Genomic DNA, 19,520 nt, shown 5'->3' with positions numbered 1-19,520 from the left:
TACTGTCATCTGCTGATGCCATGGATAGTGTGGTTCAGTAACAGCATGCAGATCTGAATAAGAGCCCTAGAGAAAGAAATAAGAACGCTCTTCCGTTTCACTAACGGTAGTTTTCCTCTCCTCCTTTGGCAGGTGACATCACACAGAAAGGCTATGAAAAGAAGAGGTCCAAATTAATTGGGGCCTTCCTTCCTAAGGCACCAGGTAAAGGTAAATACCACTCGTCCAATCAAAACACTAACCGTGTCTGTCTCAACTAATCTGAAACAGTGATGGATTCTGGAATAGAGTTATGGGCTAATCTGACTCTGGAATATAGGTCTTTGTTTTGTGATATAGACTGCATACTTTAAACCAAAAGCTTGATGTCTAACACAACAATAATCTCAGATTCTCTGCCCTCCCTGGGTGTATATAGATTCAAGTCTAGTGGGGGAAATTACTGATTTAATTGTTATTAGTTGAAATATAAAAGGGCCTAACTCTTGCTTATGTATTTTAGTCATAGTTAAACTTAACTAATACAATCTTACAGACCTAGCCTAACTAATAATGTTCTCACTTGGAGGTAATGCAAGTTAACAAAAGACAGAGGAACAGTGGATGTGACATTCCTTCAGTTTTCAATTTGTTTTCATTAATTTTCCATTTCATCCCATTTGCACCAAATTAAACAGAACTGTACTTTAATGGATGTGTGGGTTGCAGTTCAGCTCAGCTATACTCATCTAACTGATGTCTGGGATGTTCTACAGTGTCAAATAAATCCGGAAAATAAATCCGGTCAGAAGAAGGGCTCATTATTGACCCAGAAGACACCAGTGACAAAGCTTATATGTGTACATTCTCAGAGTACTGTATAAAAATGGCCTCAACTGCATTTTTTTTTTAATGCTTTGTGAATTGTTGTTTCCGCAACTTCTATTTAAATGATTAAAGGAGGGTCTGTGTCCCAAATGGTACCTATTCCCTATAATGCACTACTTGGGACAAACACCCACTGATGGAAGGGGAGAGGCTGACCCATTTGTTCTTCTGTGAAATGTGTCTTAAATATGTATTTTAACTGCCCATACATTGAATCCAAGCAGATCTAGGCCACTTGGCATGAACGGTAAGCAGGTATGGCAGCAGACCGCTTAGATTAAGTGTGTGAGTGTAATTGAGTATCATGCTGTATGGTGTCTACACACGGCCAGCCCGCTCATTAGGCATGATTATGTGGCCGCCTGCGACAACAGATTGACGAGGACGTCATTTTCGGGGGGTTAAACTGACCGAGACGCACCTCCAACAACAACACATAAAGCCTCACAGAATTCTGCCCCAAAACAATGACAATATCTCTCAACCGGTGGCATAAGATAAGGGCTTTTTAGGTGATCGTTGATACCACACTGATAAGCAGTGCCCATTTTCTCAAAGGCAGGGTCACAAAATATTTTGCTTGTCCATTCCCAGGCACCTCTCCAGGGCGCTGTTCAAATCAAATCAAATCAAATTTATTTGTCACATACACATGGTTAGCAGATGTTAATGCGTGTGTAGCGAAATGCTTGTGCTTCTAGTTCCGACAATGCAGTAATAACCAACGAGTAATCTAACTAACAATTCCAAAACTACTACCTTATACGCACAAGTGTAAAGGGATAAAGAATATGTACATAAAGATATATGAATGAGTGAAGGTACAGAGCAGCATAGGCAAGATGCAGTAGATGGTATCGAGTACAGTATATACATATGAGATGAGTATGTAAACAAAGTGGCATAGTTTAAAGTGGCTAGTGATACATGTATTACATAAAGATGCAGTAGATGATATAGAGTACAGTATATACGTATACATATGAGATGAATAATGTAGGGTATGTCAACATTATATTAAGTAGCATTGTTTAAAGTGGCTAGTGATATATTTTACATTTCCCATCAATTCCCATTATTAAAGTGGCTGGAGTTGAGTCAGTGTGTTGGCAGCAGCCACTCAATGTTAGTGGTGGCTGTTTAACAGTCTGATGGCCTTGAGATAGAAGCTGTTTTTCAGTCTCTCTGTCCCAGCTTTGATGCACCTGTACTGACCTCGCCTTCTGGATGATAGCGGGGTGAACAGGCAGTGGCTCGGGTGGTTGTTGTCCTTGATGATCTTTATGGCCTTCCTGTGACATCGGGTGGTGTAGGTGTCCTGGAGGGCAGGTAGTGTGCCCCCGTTGATGCGTTGTGCAGACCTCACTACCCTCTGGAGAGCCTTACGGTTGTGGGCGGAGCAGTTGCCGTACCAGGCGGTGATACAGCCCGACAGGATGCTCTCGATTGTGCATCTTTAGAAGTTTGTGAGTGCTTTTGGTGACAAGCCGAATTTCTTCAGCCTCCTGAGGTTGAAGAGGCGCTGCTGCTCCTTCTTCACGATGCTGTCTGTGTGGGTGGACCAATTCAGTTTCTCTGTGATGTGTACGCCGAGGAACTTAAAACTTACTACCCTCTCCACTACTGTCCCATCGATGTGGATTAGGGGGTGTTCCCTCTGCTGTTTCCTGAAGTCCACAATCATCTCCTTAGTTTTGTTGACGTTGAGTGTGAGGTTATTGTAGGCCGTCTCGTCGTTGTTGGTAATCAAGCCTACCACTGTTGTGTCGTCCGCAAACTTGATGATTTAGTTGGAGGCGTGCGTGGCCACGCAGTCGTGGGTGAACAGGGAGTACAGGAGAGGGCTCAGAACGCACCCTTGTGGGGCCCCAGTGTTGAGGATCAGCGGGGTGGAGATGTTGTTACCTACCCTCACCACCTGGGGGCAGCCCGTCAGGAAGTCCAATACCCAGTTGCACAGGGCGGGGTCGAGACCCAGGGTCTCGAGCTTGATGACGAGTTTGGAGGGTACTATGGTGTTAAATGCTGAGCTGTAGTCAAATCAAATCAAATGTATTTATATAGCCCTTCGTACATCAGCTGATATCTCAAAGTGCTGTACAGAAACCCAGCCTAAAACCCCAAACAGCAAGCAATGGAGGGGTAGAAGCACGGTGGCTAGGAAAAACTCCCTAGAAAGGCCAAAACCTAGGAAGAAACCTAGAGAGGAACCAGGCTATGTGGGGTGGCCAGTCCTCTTCTGGCTGTGCCGGGTGGAGATTATAACAGAACATGGTCAAGATGTTCAAATGTTCATAAATTACCAGCATGGTCGAATAATAATAAGGCAGAACAGTTGAAACTGGAGCAGCAGCACAGTCAGGTGGACTGGGGACAGCAAGGAGTCATCATGTCAGGTATTCCTGGGGCATGGTCCTAGGGCTCAGGTCAGTTGAAACTGGAGCAGCAACACGGCCAGGTGGACTGGGGACAGCAAGGAGTCATCGTGTCAGGTAGTCCTGGGGCATGGTCCTAGGGCTCAGGTCCTCCGAGAGAGAGAAAGAGAGAAGGAGAGAATTAGAGAACGCACACTTAGATTCACACAGGACACCGAATAGGACAGGAGAAGTACTCCAGATATAACAAACTGACCCTAGCCCCCCGACACATAAACTACTGCAGCATAAATACTGGAGGCTGAGACAGGAGGGGTCAGGAGACACTGTGGCCCCATCTGTCGATGAACAGCATTCTCACATAGGTATTCCTCTTTTCCAGATGGGTTAGAGCAGTGTGCAGTGTGGTTGAGATTGCATCGTCTGTGGACCTATTTGTTGGAGCTCCACCAACGTTCTGTCAAATGTTTTTATCTAACATAAATAATGTAGCAGATATAGGATATGGTAGAAAGAGTATGTGGCCTTTTCTGTAGCCTACAGGCTGGAGATAAAATGTGTGACGATTTAATGAGACGGGCAATTTTTTAAATCATGCCGATTTCTCCGATCAAATAGCCTAACCTAGACACTTTTTACATCATGCGGGTTTCACCGATCAGCTTGAACACTGAACACACCAAGGTTAGCCGCTAATGTAGCTAGCAGGTTAAAAACGCAATCCAACACTTACCTAACGTTACCAGTCAATGAGAACGGTGGCCATTTCGATGTCACTCTTCCACCTTTCAAAATGAATTCCAATGTTTCTGGATTGGTCATGATCAGTCTTTTTCTCTTTTAGGGTCGAGTTGATTCAATTCCAAGAACCAAGAATAATACTTGTTTATTTCGTTCTTGCTACAAAGACAGTTTATCTGCAAAGAAGTTATCTAGCTTGTTGGCTTTGTCGGCTCTTTGTTTGTTAGCAAGCAATTTATTTTTACTATCGCTCCGAGGCCATTGCAGCAAGGTCATTCGAGTAGGCGGGATTTAACGCAAAGACACACCTTGCCCAGAAGGCCATCCCAAGGCATCTCAGGCCTCCTTGTTTTCATTCAAAGTAAAAACGCCATACAAGAAGTGGGCTGGCATAGGGTCGCCCACGACATGCGGATTCCTGCTTTATATCCCATTGAATACAATAAGTAAAATGTAATGCAATAAGGTGTCATTTGGGACCCATACTATGTCTTAAATTAGCCAAGAGTGTAAAAAAAATGGCTAGAGTAAAAGATGCCCCCATGTCCACTCATTGTGCCCATAAAAAGACATGGATAATGAACATGAGGCCTTCCATTACACATTACCTCCTGTAGCTCGTCACATTATGTCCCTCTGAACACAAGACCTGCTCACTAAAGAGCTTGCCCCATTAAGTTTTCTATGATAGCTAAGTGCTGTAAAATCTCTCATCTAAAACAGAGCCATCACATTCCCTGCAAACCTACCGTGGTGTTACAGGTGTAACAGCAGCAGATAGCACATTCATTTCAGTGCTGTTCATGCCTTCAAAAGGCTGTGGGTCTTAATGTCAGACTGTTATAGTATTCAGGCTGATTTGTCCATGGCTTTGTCTAAAATGGCACCCTGTTCCTTGTATAGTGCACTTATTTTGAGTGCATTGATTATAACCAGGGATCATAGGGCTTTAATTTATTTTATTTTATTTCACCTTTATTTAACCAGGTAGGCTAGTTGAGTTCTCATTTAACCAGAAAGGCTAGTTAAGTTCTCATTTACAACTGCGACCTGGCCAAGATAAAGCATAGCAGTGTGAACAGACAACAACACAGAGTTACACATGGAGTAAATAACACAGTCAATAACACAGTAGAAAATAAAAAATAAAAAAAGAGTCTATATACATTGTGTGCAAAAGGCATGAGGAGGTAGGCGAATAATTACAATTTAGCAGATTAACACTGGAGTGATAAATGATCAGATGGTCATGTGCAGGTAGAGATACTGGTGTGCAAAAGAGCAGAAAAGTAAATAAATAAAAACAGTATGGGGATGAGGTAGGTAAATTGGGTGGGCTATTTACCAATGGACTATGTACAGCTGCAGCGATCGGTTAGCTGCTCAGATAGCAGATGTTTAAAGTTGGTGAGGGAGATAAAAGTCTCCAACTTCAGCGATTTTTGCAATTCGTTCCAGTCACAGGCAGCAAAGAACTGGAAGGAGAGGCGGCCAAATGAGGTGTTGGCTTTTGGGATGATCAGTGAGATACACCTGCTGGAGCGCGTGCTACAGGTGGGTGTTGCCATCGTGACCAGTGAACTGAGATAAGGCGGAGCTTTACCTAGCATGGACTTGTAGATGACCTGGAGCCAGTGGGTCTGACGACGAATATGTAGCGAGGGCCAGCCGACTAAAGTATACAGGTCGCAGTGGTGGGTGGTATAAGGTGCTGTAGTAACAAAACGGATGGCACTGTGATAAACTGCATCCAGTTTGCTGAGTAGAGTATTGAAAGCTATTTTGTAGATGACATCGCCGAAGTCGAGGATCGGTAGGATAATCAGTTTTACTATGGTAAGTTTGGCGGCGTGAGTGAAGGAGGCTTTGTTGCAAAATAGAAAGCCGATTCTAGATTTGATTTTGGATTGGAGATGTTTGATATGAGTCTGGAAGGAGAGTTTACAGTCTAGCCAGACTGCTAGGTACTTATAGATGTCCACATATTCTAGGTCGGGCGGGCGGGTGCAGGCAGCGAACAGTTGAAAAGCATGCATTTGGTTTTACTAGCGTTTAAGAGCAGTTGGATGCCACGGAAGGAGTGTTGTATGGCATTGAAGCTCGTTTGGAGGTTAGATAGCAAGAGAAGTGCACTATATAGGGAATAGGGTGCCATTTGGGCCGCTGACTATTAATCCATTGGAAGATGAACCGTTCCTCAGGATTGTAATAACAACTAGTACACACTCCCACTGTAGAACAGTTAGAAAGGTGTAATGTGAAGCGAACGCCTGGCCTCTGACTAGGGTTACAAATTACAGTAACGTTCCCCAAATTCCCACTTGGAAAAATCACAAATTTAGAAGGGAATAAACAGGAAATCCAGAAGACTCTAACCAGGAATTCTGGAAAACCTGGAAATGTTGGCATAGTTACCAGAATTTTGCAACCCTCCCATGAGACCAAGCATTCGCATCACGCTTGCCTGAAGTCGATAAAAGGCTGAGACAGCAGACTGTTACACCAGTAGTGTGATGGTTGTTTCCTTTCTAGCCCAGTGCACCACAGTGAGTCTGAAAAGTCTGAGCACATACATAAAACCGATACTGTACTGGTCTCAAAAAAGATATTGATTGGGAAGGGGAGGACCATTACAAACGGACTAAATGGGGTAGTAAGATGTACATTCATCAGGGGATTCACAAAACTAGGTTAAGTTAGTACTACTGTATCAGAGAGCGTGTTACTGTACATGCATATGTATTGCCATTTAGAACACCACCAGCAACAAACTTTCTCTATCTAGCCTCGACTCAAGCCATTCTAGGTTTATGGAGTGTTGTCTGCCAGTAAACCATTATCTATCACCCAGTATCTCTGTATTACAGGTAGCTCTAATTCAAACCCTATTATAGGTGACACCCTTCAGGGGGAACAGTTACATTGCACATTGGCGCTAGCAAAACACCTTTCGGAAATCTTTACCAGTCTACGTATGTTGTTATTACAGCATAGCGGTAGATAGTCCTCCTAAATAACACTGTCAGTGGAGAAGACGAGTGCAGCACTATTGAGATCAGACTCCTCCATCGAGCCTCTTATTGAATGTAGCATCTTTCCCTGTGTGAGGCAGATGGAGAACAGATGAGACTGAGATTGATTTACTTTAAGGTGTGTGTGTGTGGAGGGGGGGGGGTGCTGCTGAGTGTTCTCGATCGACAGGGAGAAAGAGGGAATGGTATCCTGCATCTATCATGTCTCTTAGTGCTAAACCAATGGCTGTTATAGCCCAGCAGAACGTAATCCACTTTATGGGACACTTACCTACAGTATTATAAGCTGCTGCATTGCTCAGACTGCTGCTTGGAGCTTTGGTGTTGAGGACTGGGAAGTGAGTGGCTCAGTGTTTCTTTGTCGTGAACCTGAGATTTACCTTCTGGGGTTGTGCTGTAATGTAGCCATTATAGCTTCAGTCATAGATCACTAGCTTTGTGCTGTCTAGCTAGCAGACTGTCTTCAAGACTGGAACAATTGCAGGCAGTTTAAATGAAAGTAACTGGTGGGTGTTTGTTTGGTTTCTGTGTGTCCACAGCCTAGGATTTACGCTGAAAATCATCTCATCCCAAGAGCTCCATGCTGAGGTTCAGGTTTAGGGGCTGATTGCCACTGCGCTGTAATTGACAATGAGAGGCTGGTTATGTCCAAAATAGCACCCTATTCCATATATAGTGCACTACTTTTGACCAGGGCCCATAGGGCTCTGCTCAAACATATGAGAGGCTGAGGGACCCAGTCCCCTGATAGATTGAATATGAAACAGGGTTAATTGCTGGGACCCTCCGTTTTAACTGAGCCTAACAATCCCTTGCCAGACAAAATAGAATAATGTCCAATAATGTCAGTTGATGTTTCACAGTCTATTGTGAAATTAAGTTGAGTTCAGGTGCCTGTCAGAATAAATCATAGTCATACTCGGTTTGATGCAGACAGTATAATGAATTAATTGTCCTTGTCCATCTATTCATTTAATCATTTTACTGTATACTACACTACTATATGCTCATAATATCATCTATGATAGGCTAGTATCTACCGTGCACAAAAGAAAGAGAAACCTCTGTGCACAGCAGTGTGTATAGATCCAGGTGCTGGTTTTGGCAGGAACAAATACGTAGTATCCAAAAACCGCAAAATAGAGTCTGCATTGTTCTTTCTGTACCACCCATGGGAACTGCATCTGTATTGTAGTAACAGGTACAGTGCTGATGGTGGTCAGGCTGTACTGTAGTAACAGGTACAGTGCTGATGGTGGTCAGGCTGTACTGTAGTACCAGGTACAGTGCTGATGGTGGTCAGGCTGTACTGTAGTAACAGGTACAGTGCTGATGGTGGTCAGGCTGTACTGTAGTAACAGGTACAGTGCTGATGGTGGTCAGGCTGTACTGTAGTAACAGGTACAGTGCTGATGGTGGTCAGGCTGTACTGTAGTAACAGGTACAGTGCTGATGGTGGTCAGGCTGTACTGTAGTAACAGGTACAGTGCTGATGGTGGTCAGGCTGTACTGTAGTACCAGGTACAGTGCTGATGGTGGTCAGGCTGTACTGTAGTAACAGGTACAGTGCTGATGGTGGTCAGGCTGTATTGTAGTAACAGGTACAGTGCTGATGGTGGTCAGGCTGTACTGTAGTAACAGGTACAGTGCTGATGGTGGTCAGGCTGTACTGTAGTAACAGGTACAGTGCTGATGGTGGTCAGGCTGTACTGTAGTAACAGGTACAGTGCTGATGGTGGTCAGGCTGTACTGTAGTAACAGGTACAGTGCTGATGGTGGTCAGGCTGTACTGTAGTACCAGGTACAGTGCTGATGGTGGTCAGGCTGTACTGTAGTAACAGGTACAGTGCTGATGGTGGTCAGGCTGTACTGTAGTAACAGGTGCAGTGCTGATGGTGGTCAGGCTGTACTGTAGTAACAGGTGCAGTGCTGATGGTGGTCAGGCTGTACTGTAGTAACAGGTGCAGTGCTGATGGTGGTCAGGCTGTACTGTAGTAACATGTACAGTGCTGATGGTGGTCAGGCTGTACTGTAGTAACAGGTACAGTGCTGATGGTGGTCAGGCTGTACAGGTACAGTGCTGATGGTGGTCAGGCTGTACTGTAGTAACAGGTACAGTGCTGATGGTGGTCAGGCTGTACTGTAGTAACAGGTACAGTGCTGATGGTGGTCAGGCTGTACTGTAGTAACAGGTGCAGTGCTGATGGTGGTCAGGCTGTACTGTAGTAACAGGTACAGTGCTGATGGTGGTCAGGCTGTACAGGTACAGTGCTGATGGTGGTCAGGCTGTACTGTAGTAACAGGTACAGTGCTGATGGTGGTCAGGCTGTACTGTAGTAACAGGTGCAGTGCTGATGGTGGTCAGGCTGTACTGTAGTAACAGGTACAGTGCTGATGGTGGCCAGGCTGTACAGGTACAGTGCTGATGGTGGTCAGGCTGTACTGTAGTAACAGGTACAGTGCTGATGGTGGTCAGGCTGTACTGTAGTAACAGGTGCAGTGCTGATGGTGGTCAGGCTGTACAGGTACAGTGCTGATGGTGGTCAGGTTGTACTGTAGTAACAGGTACAGTGCTGATGGTGGTCAGGCTGTACTGTAGTACCAGGTACAGTGCTGATGGTGGTCAGGCTGTACTGTAGTAACAGGTACAGTGCTGATGGTGGTCAGGCTGTACTGTAGTAACAGGTACAGTGCTGATGGTGGTCAGGCTGTACTGTAGTAACAGGTACAGTGCTGATGGTGGTCAGGCTGTACTGTAGTAACAGGTACAGTGCTGATGGTGGTCAGGCTGTACTGTAGTAACAGGTACAGTGCTGATGGTGGTCAGGCTGTACTGTAGTACCAGGTACAGTGCTGATGGTGGTCAGGCTGTACTGTAGTAACAGGTACAGTGCTGATGGTGGTCAGGCTGTATTGTAGTAACAGGTACAGTGCTGATGGTGGTCAGGCTGTACTGTAGTAACAGGTACAGTGCTGATGGTGGTCAGGCTGTACTGTAGTAACAGGTACAGTGCTGATGGTGGTCAGGCTGTACTGTAGTAACAGGTACAGTGCTGATGGTGGTCAGGCTGTACTGTAGTAACAGGTACAGTGCTGATGGTGGTCAGGCTGTACTGTAGTAACAGGTACAGTGCTGATGGTGGTCAGGCTGTACTGTAGTACCAGGTACAGTGCTGATGGTGGTCAGGCTGTACTGTAGTAACAGGTACAGTGCTGATGGTGGTCAGGCTGTACTGTAGTAACAGGTACAGTGCTGATGGTGGTCAGGCTGTACTGTAGTAACAGGTACAGTGCTGATGGTGGTCAGGCTGTACTGTAGTAACAGGTACAGTGCTGATGGTGGTCAGGCTGTACTGTAGTAACAGGTGCAGTGCTGATGGTGGTCAGGCTGTACTGTAGTAACAGGTGCAGTGCTGATGGTGGTCAGGCTGTACTGTAGTAACAGGTGCAGTGCTGATGGTGGTCAGGCTGTACTGTAGTAACAGGTGCAGTGCTGATGGTGGTCAGGCTGTACAGGTACAGTGCTGATGGTGGTCAGGCTGTACTGTAGTAACAGGTGCAGTACTGATGGTGGTCAGGCTGTACTGTAGTAACAGGTACAGTGCTGATGGTGGTCAGGCTGTACTGTAGTAACAGGTACAGTGCTGATGGTGGTCAGGCTGTACTGTAGTAACAGGTGCAGTGCTGATGGTGGTCAGGCTGTACTGTAGTAACATGTACAGTGCTGATGGTGGTCAGGCTGTACTGTAGTAACAGGTACAGTGCTGATGGTGGTCAGGCTGTACAGGTACAGTGCTGATGGTGGTCAGGCTGTACTGTAGTAACAGGTACAGTGCTGATGGTGGTCAGGCTGTACTGTAGTAACAGGTACAGTGCTGATGGTGGTCAGGCTGTACTGTAGTAACAGGTACAGTGCTGATGGTGGTCAGGCTGTACTGTAGTAACAGGTACAGTGCTGATGGTGGTCAGGTTGTACTGTAGTACCAGGTACAGTGCTGATGGTGGTCAGGCTGTACTGTAGTAACAGGTACAGTGCTGATGGTGGTCAGGCTGTACTGTAGTAACAGGTGCAGTGCTGATGGTGGTCAGGCTGTACTGTAGTAACAGGTGCAGTGCTGATGGTGGTCAGGCTGTACTGTAGTAACAGGTGCAGTGCTGATGGTGGTCAGGCTGTACAGGTACAGTGCTGATGGTGGTCAGGCTGTACTGTAGTAACAGGTGCAGTGCTGATGGTGGTCAGGCTGTACTGTAGTAACAGGTACAGTGCTGATGGTGGTCAGGCTGTACTGTAGTAACAGGTACAGTGCTGATGGTGGTCAGGCTGTACTGTAGTAACAGGTGCAGTGCTGATGGTGGTCAGGCTGTACTGTAGTAACATGTACAGTGCTGATGGTGGTCAGGCTGTACTGTAGTAACAGGTACAGTGCTGATGGTGGTCAGGCTGTACAGGTACAGTGCTGATGGTGGTCAGGCTGTACTGTAGTAACAGGTACAGTGCTGATGGTGGTCAGGCTGTACTGTAGTAACAGGTACAGTGCTGATGGTGGTCAGGCTGTACTGTAGTAACAGGTGCAGTGCTGATGGTGGTCAGGCTGTACTGTAGTAACAGGTACAGTGCTGATGGTGGTCAGGCTGTACAGGTACAGTGCTGATGGTGGTCAGGCTGTACTGTAGTAACAGGTACAGTGCTGATGGTGGTCAGGCTGTACTGTAGTAACAGGTGCAGTGCTGATGGTGGTCAGGCTGTACTGTAGTAACAGGTACAGTGCTGATGGTGGCCAGGCTGTACAGGTACAGTGCTGATGGTGGTCAGGCTGTACTGTAGTAACAGGTACAGTGCTGATGGTGGTCAGGCTGTACTGTAGTAACAGGTACAGTGCTGATGGTGGTCAGGCTGTACTGTAGTAACAGGTACAGTGCTGATGGTGGTCAGGCTGTATTGTAGTAACAGGTACAGTGCTGATGGTGGTCAGGCTGTACTGTAGTAACAGGTACAGTGCTGATGGTGGTCAGGCTGTACTGTAGTAACAGGTACAGTGCTGATGGTGGTCAGGCTGTACTGTAGTAACAGGTACAGTGCTGATGGTGGTCAGGCTGTACTGTAGTAACAGGTACAGTGCTGATGGTGGTCAGGCTGTACTGTAGTACCAGGTACAGTGCTGATGGTGGTCAGGCTGTACTGTAGTAACAGGTACAGTGCTGATGGTGGTCAGGCTGTACTGTAGTAACAGGTGCAGTGCTGATGGTGGTCAGGCTGTACTGTAGTAACAGGTGCAGTGCTGATGGTGGTCAGGCTGTACTGTAGTAACAGGTGCAGTGCTGATGGTGGTCAGGCTGTACAGGTACAGTGCTGATGGTGGTCAGGCTGTACTGTAGTAACAGGTGCAGTGCTGATGGTGGTCAGGCTGTACTGTAGTAACAGGTACAGTGCTGATGGTGGTCAGGCTGTACTGTAGTAACAGGTACAGTGCTGATGGTGGTCAGGCTGTACTGTAGTAACAGGTGCAGTGCTGATGGTGGTCAGGCTGTACTGTAGTAACATGTACAGTGCTGATGGTGGTCAGGCTGTACTGTAGTAACAGGTACAGTGCTGATGGTGGTCAGGCTGTACAGGTACAGTGCTGATGGTGGTCAGGCTGTACTGTAGTAACAGGTACAGTGCTGATGGTGGTCAGGCTGTACTGTAGTAACAGGTACAGTGCTGATGGTGGTCAGGCTGTACTGTAGTAACAGGTGCAGTGCTGATGGTGGTCAGGCTGTACTGTAGTAACAGGTACAGTGCTGATGGTGGTCAGGCTGTACAGGTACAGTGCTGATGGTGGTCAGGCTGTACTGTAGTAACAGGTACAGTGCTGATGGTGGTCAGGCTGTACTGTAGTAACAGGTGCAGTGCTGATGGTGGTCAGGCTGTACTGTAGTAACAGGTACAGTGCTGATGGTGGCCAGGCTGTACAGGTACAGTGCTGATGGTGGTCAGGCTGTACTGTAGTAACAGGTACAGTGCTGATGGTGGTCAGGCTGTACTGTAGTAACAGGTGCAGTGCTGATGGTGGTCAGGCTGTACAGGTACAGTGCTGATGGTGGTCAGGTTGTACTGTAGTAACAGGTACAGTGCTGATGGTGGTCAGGCTGTACTGTAGTACCAGGTACAGTGCTGATGGTGGTCAGGCTGTACTGTAGTAACAGGTACAGTGCTGATGGTGGTCAGGCTGTACTGTAGTAACAGGTACAGTGCTGATGGTGGTCAGGCTGTACTGTAGTAACAGGTACAGTGCTGATGGTGGTCAGGCTGTACTGTAGTAACAGGTACAGTGCTGATGGTGGTCAGGCTGTACTGTAGTAACAGGTACAGTGCTGATGGTGGTCAGGCTGTACTGTAGTACCAGGTACAGTGCTGATGGTGGTCAGGCTGTACTGTAGTAACAGGTACAGTGCTGATGGTGGTCAGGCTGTATTGTAGTAACAGGTACAGTGCTGATGGTGGTCAGGCTGTACTGTAGTAACAGGTACAGTGCTGATGGTGGTCAGGCTGTACTGTAGTAACAGGTACAGTGCTGATGGTGGTCAGGCTGTACTGTAGTAACAGGTACAGTGCTGATGGTGGTCAGGCTGTACTGTAGTAACAGGTACAGTGCTGATGGTGGTCAGGCTGTACTGTAGTAACAGGTACAGTGCTGATGGTGGTCAGGCTGTACTGTAGTACCAGGTACAGTGCTGATGGTGGTCAGGCTGTACTGAAGTAACAGGTACAGTGCTGATGGTGGTCAGGCTGTACTGTAGTAACAGGTACAGTGCTGATGGTGGTCAGGCTGTACTGTAGTAACAGGTACAGTGCTGATGGTGGTCAGGCTGTACTGTAGTAACAGGTACAGTGCTGATGGTGGTCAGGCTGTACTGTAGTAACAGGTGCAGTGCTGATGGTGGTCAGGCTGTACTGTAGTAACAGGTGCAGTGCTGATGGTGGTCAGGCTGTACTGTAGTAACAGGTGCAGTGCTGATGGTGGTCAGGCTGTACTGTAGTAACAGGTGCAGTGCTGATGGTGGTCAGGCTGTACAGGTACAGTGCTGATGGTGGTCAGGCTGTACTGTAGTAACAGGTGCAGTACTGATGGTGGTCAGGCTGTACTGTAGTAACAGGTACAGTGCTGATGGTGGTCAGGCTGTACTGTAGTAACAGGTACAGTGCTGATGGTGGTCAGGCTGTACTGTAGTAACAGGTGCAGTGCTGATGGTGGTCAGGCTGTACTGTAGTAACATGTACAGTGCTGATGGTGGTCAGGCTGTACTGTAGTAACAGGTACAGTGCTGATGGTGGTCAGGCTGTACAGGTACAGTGCTGATGGTGGTCAGGCTGTACTGTAGTAACAGGTACAGTGCTGATGGTGGTCAGGCTGTACTGTAGTAACAGGTACAGTGCTGATGGTGGTCAGGCTGTACTGTAGTAACAGGTACAGTGCTGATGGTGGTCAGGCTGTACTGTAGTAACAGGTACAGTGCTGATGGTGGTCAGGTTGTACTGTAGTACCAGGTACAGTGCTGATGGTGGTCAGGCTGTACTGTAGTAACAGGTACAGTGCTGATGGTGGTCAGGCTGTACTGTAGTAACAGGTGCAGTGCTGATGGTGGTCAGGCTGTACTGTAGTAACAGGTGCAGTGCTGATGGTGGTCAGGCTGTACTGTAGTAACAGGTGCAGTGCTGATGGTGGTCAGGCTGTACAGGTACAGTGCTGATGGTGGTCAGGCTGTACTGTAGTAACAGGTGCAGTGCTGATGGTGGTCAGGCTGTACTGTAGTAACAGGTACAGTGCTGATGGTGGTCAGGCTGTACTGTAGTAACAGGTACAGTGCTGATGGTGGTCAGGCTGTACTGTAGTAACAGGTGCAGTGCTGATGGTGGTCAGGCTGTACTGTAGTAACATGTACAGTGCTGATGGTGGTCAGGCTGTACTGTAGTAACAGGTACAGTGCTGATGGTGGTCAGGCTGTACAGGTACAGTGCTGATGGTGGTCAGGCTGTACTGTAGTAACAGGTACAGTGCTGATGGTGGTCAGGCTGTACTGTAGTAACAGGTACAGTGCTGATGGTGGTCAGGCTGTACTGTAGTAACAGGTGCAGTGCTGATGGTGGTCAGGCTGTACTGTAGTAACAGGTACAGTGCTGATGGTGGTCAGGCTGTACAGGTACAGTGCTGATGGTGGTCAGGCTGTACTGTAGTAACAGGTACAGTGCTGATGGTGGTCAGGCTGTACTGTAGTAACAGGTGCAGTGCTGATGGTGGTCAGGCTGTACTGTAGTAACAGGTACAGTGCTGATGGTGGCCAGGCTGTACAGGTACAGTGCTGATGGTGGTCAGGCTGTACTGTAGTAACAGGTACAGTGCTGATGGTGGTCAGGCTGTACTGTAGTAACAGGTGCAGTGCTGATGGTGGTCAGGCTGTACAGGTACAGTGCTGATGGTGGTCAGGTTGTACTGTAGTAACAGGTACAGTGCTGATGGTGGTCAGGCTGTACTGTAGTAACAGGTACAGTGCTGATGGTGGTCAGGCTGTACTGTAGTAACAGGTACAGTGCTGATGGTGGTCAGGCTGTACTGTAGTAACAGGTACAGTGCTGATGGTGGTCAGGCTGTACTGTAGTAACAGGTACAGTGCTGATGGTGGTCAGGCTGTACTGTAGTAACAGGTACAGTGCTGATGGTGGTCAGGCTGTACTGTAGTACCAGGTACAGTGCTGATGGTGGTCAGGCTGTACTGTAGTAACAGGTACAGTGCTGATGGTGGTCAGGCTGTATTGTAGTAACAGGTACAGTGCTGATGGTGGTCAGGCTGTACTGTAGTAACAGGTACAGTGCTGATGGTGGTCAGGCTGTACTGTAGTAACAGGTACAGTGCTGATGGTGGTCAGGCTGTACTGTAGTAACAGGTACAGTGCTGATGGTGGTCAGGCTGTACTGAAGTAACAGGTACAGTGCTGATGGTGGTCAGGCTGTACTGTAGTAACAGGTACAGTGCTGATGGTGGTCAGGCTGTACTGTAGTACCAGGTACAGTGCTGATGGTGGTCAGGCTGTACTGTAGTAACAGGTACAGTGCTGATGGTGGTCAGGCTGTACTGTAGTAACAGGTACAGTGCTGATGGTGGTCAGGCTGTACTGTAGTAACAGGTACAGTGCTGATGGTGGTCAGGCTGTACTGTAGTAACAGGTACAGTGCTGATGGTGGTCAGGCTGTACTGTAGTAACAGGTGCAGTGCTGATGGTGGTCAGGCTGTACTGTAGTAACAGGTGCAGTGCTGATGGTGGTCAGGCTGTACTGTAGTAACAGGTGCAGTGCTGATGGTGGTCAGGCTGTACTGTAGTAACAGGTGCAGTGCTGATGGTGGTCAGGCTGTACAGGTACAGTGCTGATGGTGGTCAGGCTGTACTGTAGTAACAGGTGCAGTACTGATGGTGGTCAGGCTGTACTGTAGTAACAGGTACAGTGCTGATGGTGGTCAGGCTGTACTGTAGTAACAGGTACAGTGCTGATGGTGGTCAGGCTGTACTGTAGTAACAGGTGCAGTGCTGATGGTGGTCAGGCTGTACTGTAGTAACATGTACAGTGCTGATGGTGGTCAGGCTGTACTGTAGTAACAGGTACAGTGCTGATGGTGGTCAGGCTGTACTGTAGTAACAGGTACAGTGCTGATGGTGGTCAGGCTGTACTGTAGTAACAGGTACAGTGCTGATGGTGGTCAGGCTGTACTGTAGTAACAGGTGCAGTGCTGATGGTGGTCAGGCTGTACTGTAGTAACAGGTACAGTGCTGATGGTGGTCAGGCTGTACAGGTACAGTGCTGATGGTGGTCAGGCTGTACTGTAGTAACAGGTACAGTGCTGATGGTGGTCAGGCTGTACTGTAGTAACAGGTGCAGTGCTGATGGTGGTCAGGCTGTACTGTAGTAACAGGTACAGTGCTGATGGTGGCCAGGCTGTACAGGTACAGTGCTGATGGTGGTCAGGCTGTACTGTAGTAACAGGTACAGTGCTGATGGTGGTCAGGCTGTACTGTAGTAACAGGTGCAGTGCTGATGGTGGTCAGGCTGTACAGGTACAGTGCTGATGGTGGTCAGGTTGTACTGTAGTAACAGGTACAGTGCTGATGGTGGTCAGGCTGTACTGTAGTAACAGGTACAGTGCTGATGGTGGTCAGGCTGTACTGTAGTAACAGGTGCAGTGCTGATGGTGGTCAGGCTGTACTGTATTAACAGGTACAGTGCTGATGGTGGTCAGGCTGTACAGGTACAGTGCTGATGGTGGTCAGGCTGTACTGTAGTAACAGGTACAGTGCTGATGGTGGTCAGGCTGTACTGTAGTAATGGGTACAGTGCTGATGGTGGTCAGGCTGTACTGTAGTAACAGGTGCAGTGCTGATGGTGGTCAGGCTGTACTGTAGTAACAGGTACAGTGCTGATGGTGGTCAGGCTGTAATGTAGTAACAGGTGTAGTGCTGATGGTGGTCAGGCTGTACTGTAGTAACAGGTACAGTGCTGATGGTGGTCAGGCTGTACTGTAGTAACAGGTGCAGTGCTGATGGTGGTCAGGCTGTACTGTAGTAACAGGTACAGTGCTGATGGTGGTCAGGCTGTACAGGTACAGTGCTGATGGTGGTCAGGCTGTACTGTAGTAACAGGTACAGTGCTGATGGTGGTCAGGCTGTACTGTAGTAACAGGTGCAGTGCTGATGGTGGTCAGGCTGTACTGTAGTAACAGGTACAGTGCTGATGTGGTCAGGCTGTACAGGTACAGTGCTGATGGTGGTCAGGCTGTACAGGTACAGTGCTGATGGTGGTCAGGCTGTACAGGTACAGTGCTGATGGTGGTCAGGCTGTACTGTAGTAACAGGTACAGTGCTGATGGTGGTCAGGCTGTACTGTAGTAACAGGTGCAGTGCTGATGGTGTTCAGGCTGTACTGTAGTAACAGGTACAGTGCTGATGGTGGTCAGGCTGTACTGTAGTAACAGGTACAGTGCTGATGGTGGTCAGGCTGTACAGGTACAGTGCTGATGGTGGTCAGGCTGTACTGTAGTAACAGGTGCAGTGCTGATGGTGGTCAGGCTGTACTGTAGTAACAGGTGCAGTGCTGATGGTGGTCAGGCTGTACTGTAGTAAATGGTGCAGTGCTGATGGTGGTCAGGCTGTACTGTAGTAACAGGTGCAGTGCTGATGGTGGTCAGGCTGTACTGTAGTAACAGGTACAGTGCTGATGGTGGTCAGGCTGTACTGTAGCAACAGGTACAGTGCTGATGGTGGTCAGGCTGTACTGTAGTAACTGGTACAGTGCTGATGGTGGTCAGGCTGTACTGTAGTAACAGGTGCAGTGCTGATGGTGGTCAGGCTGTACTGTAGTAACAGGTACAGTGCTGATGGTGGTCAGGCTGTACTGTAGCAACAGGTACAGTGCTGATGGTGGTCAGGCTGTAATGTAGTAACAGGTGCAGTGCTGATGGTGGTCAGGCTGTACTGTAGTAACAGGTGCAGTGCTGATGGTGGTCAGGCTGTACAGGTACAGTGCTGATGGTGGTCAGGCTGTACTGTAGCAACAGGTACAGTGCTGATGGTGGTCAGGCTGTAATGTAGTTAACTCTGTCTTCTCCCTCTCCACCCAAGGGATGGACCCTTCTGTGCCCCACGAGAGGAGAACTCCTGTCACCCCCGGCTCCTCCTCTCGCTACCACCGCCGCCGCTCCTCTGGCTCCCGGGACGAACGCTACAGATCAGGTACGCCAGAAACACCTTTCAACACATCACAAACAGTAACACAAAACTCAAGCTCATGGTATACAGTTGGAAACGTAATACAAATGACAAAAACCCAGTATTACCAGTGTGCTGTAGTTTCTCTTCTATTTTGAATACCCTTTTTTCACCATGCACCTGGTTGTACATTCAGCTCTGTGAGTTGTCTTCCTGAAGTACAGTTAGCAACTTGGCAGTTACTATAGGACAGTATAGAAGCACTAATGGAGAACTGCATTTTAAACACTAAATTACATTTGGTTTGTGGTAACATAATTAATTTGGATTACCAAGAGCGTTGTTTTTTATACTATTAATGCTAAATGCATAAAAACAAGCTTTTTATTTACCACCCCAATGCTGTTTATCACTCCTATTTAGACCAATGAACCACTTCATATATATATATATATATATATATATCAAAAGGCTAATCATTTCTGTGGTTTGCAGACAAATGACTCAACATACCAACCACAGATTCTGGCACTGTGTTCTAGCTTTGTCTTAGAAACACACATTTTCTGTGCCCCAAATGGCACCATACTTCCTGTTGGTTTGCATCATGGTTTTTGTTGTATTTTACCAGTGCTTTGCTTTACACACAGCTATTGGTGCTCTTAATAATAGCCTATTATAGGGCTGGACACAATGATCTCACATTAAGCTTCAGTTGTCTGGAGACATTATTCAGACCCAGACATAGAGGGAGCAGCCAATGGGCACACA

General features: G+C 47.4%; 1 protein-coding gene across 8 annotated transcripts in view; it reads left to right on the top strand.

Annotated features, from left to right (window-relative positions):
- LOC110508187 (disco-interacting protein 2 homolog C) overlaps positions 1 to 19,520 on the top strand; it is a 257,629-nt gene that overhangs the window by 131,365 nt on the left and 106,744 nt on the right. For 5 of the 8 annotated variants that reach the window (XM_036967142.1, XM_036967144.1, XM_036967140.1 and 2 more), the window contains exons 2-3: positions 133 to 210; positions 18,663 to 18,773. In XM_036967142.1, coding sequence (XP_036823037.1) covers positions 133 to 210; positions 18,663 to 18,773 — 189 coding nt within the window. The remainder of the gene's footprint in view (positions 1 to 132; positions 211 to 18,662; positions 18,774 to 19,520) is intronic. The other 3 variants (XM_036967141.1, XM_036967147.1, XM_036967148.1) reach the window with 2 other exon arrangements.

This window comes from Oncorhynchus mykiss, chromosome 28 (assembly GCF_013265735.2).
Source record: "Oncorhynchus mykiss isolate Arlee chromosome 28, USDA_OmykA_1.1, whole genome shotgun sequence".
Taxonomy (NCBI): Eukaryota; Metazoa; Chordata; class Actinopteri; order Salmoniformes; family Salmonidae; genus Oncorhynchus; species Oncorhynchus mykiss.
This window is presented reverse-complemented; position numbering and strand designations above follow the sequence as displayed.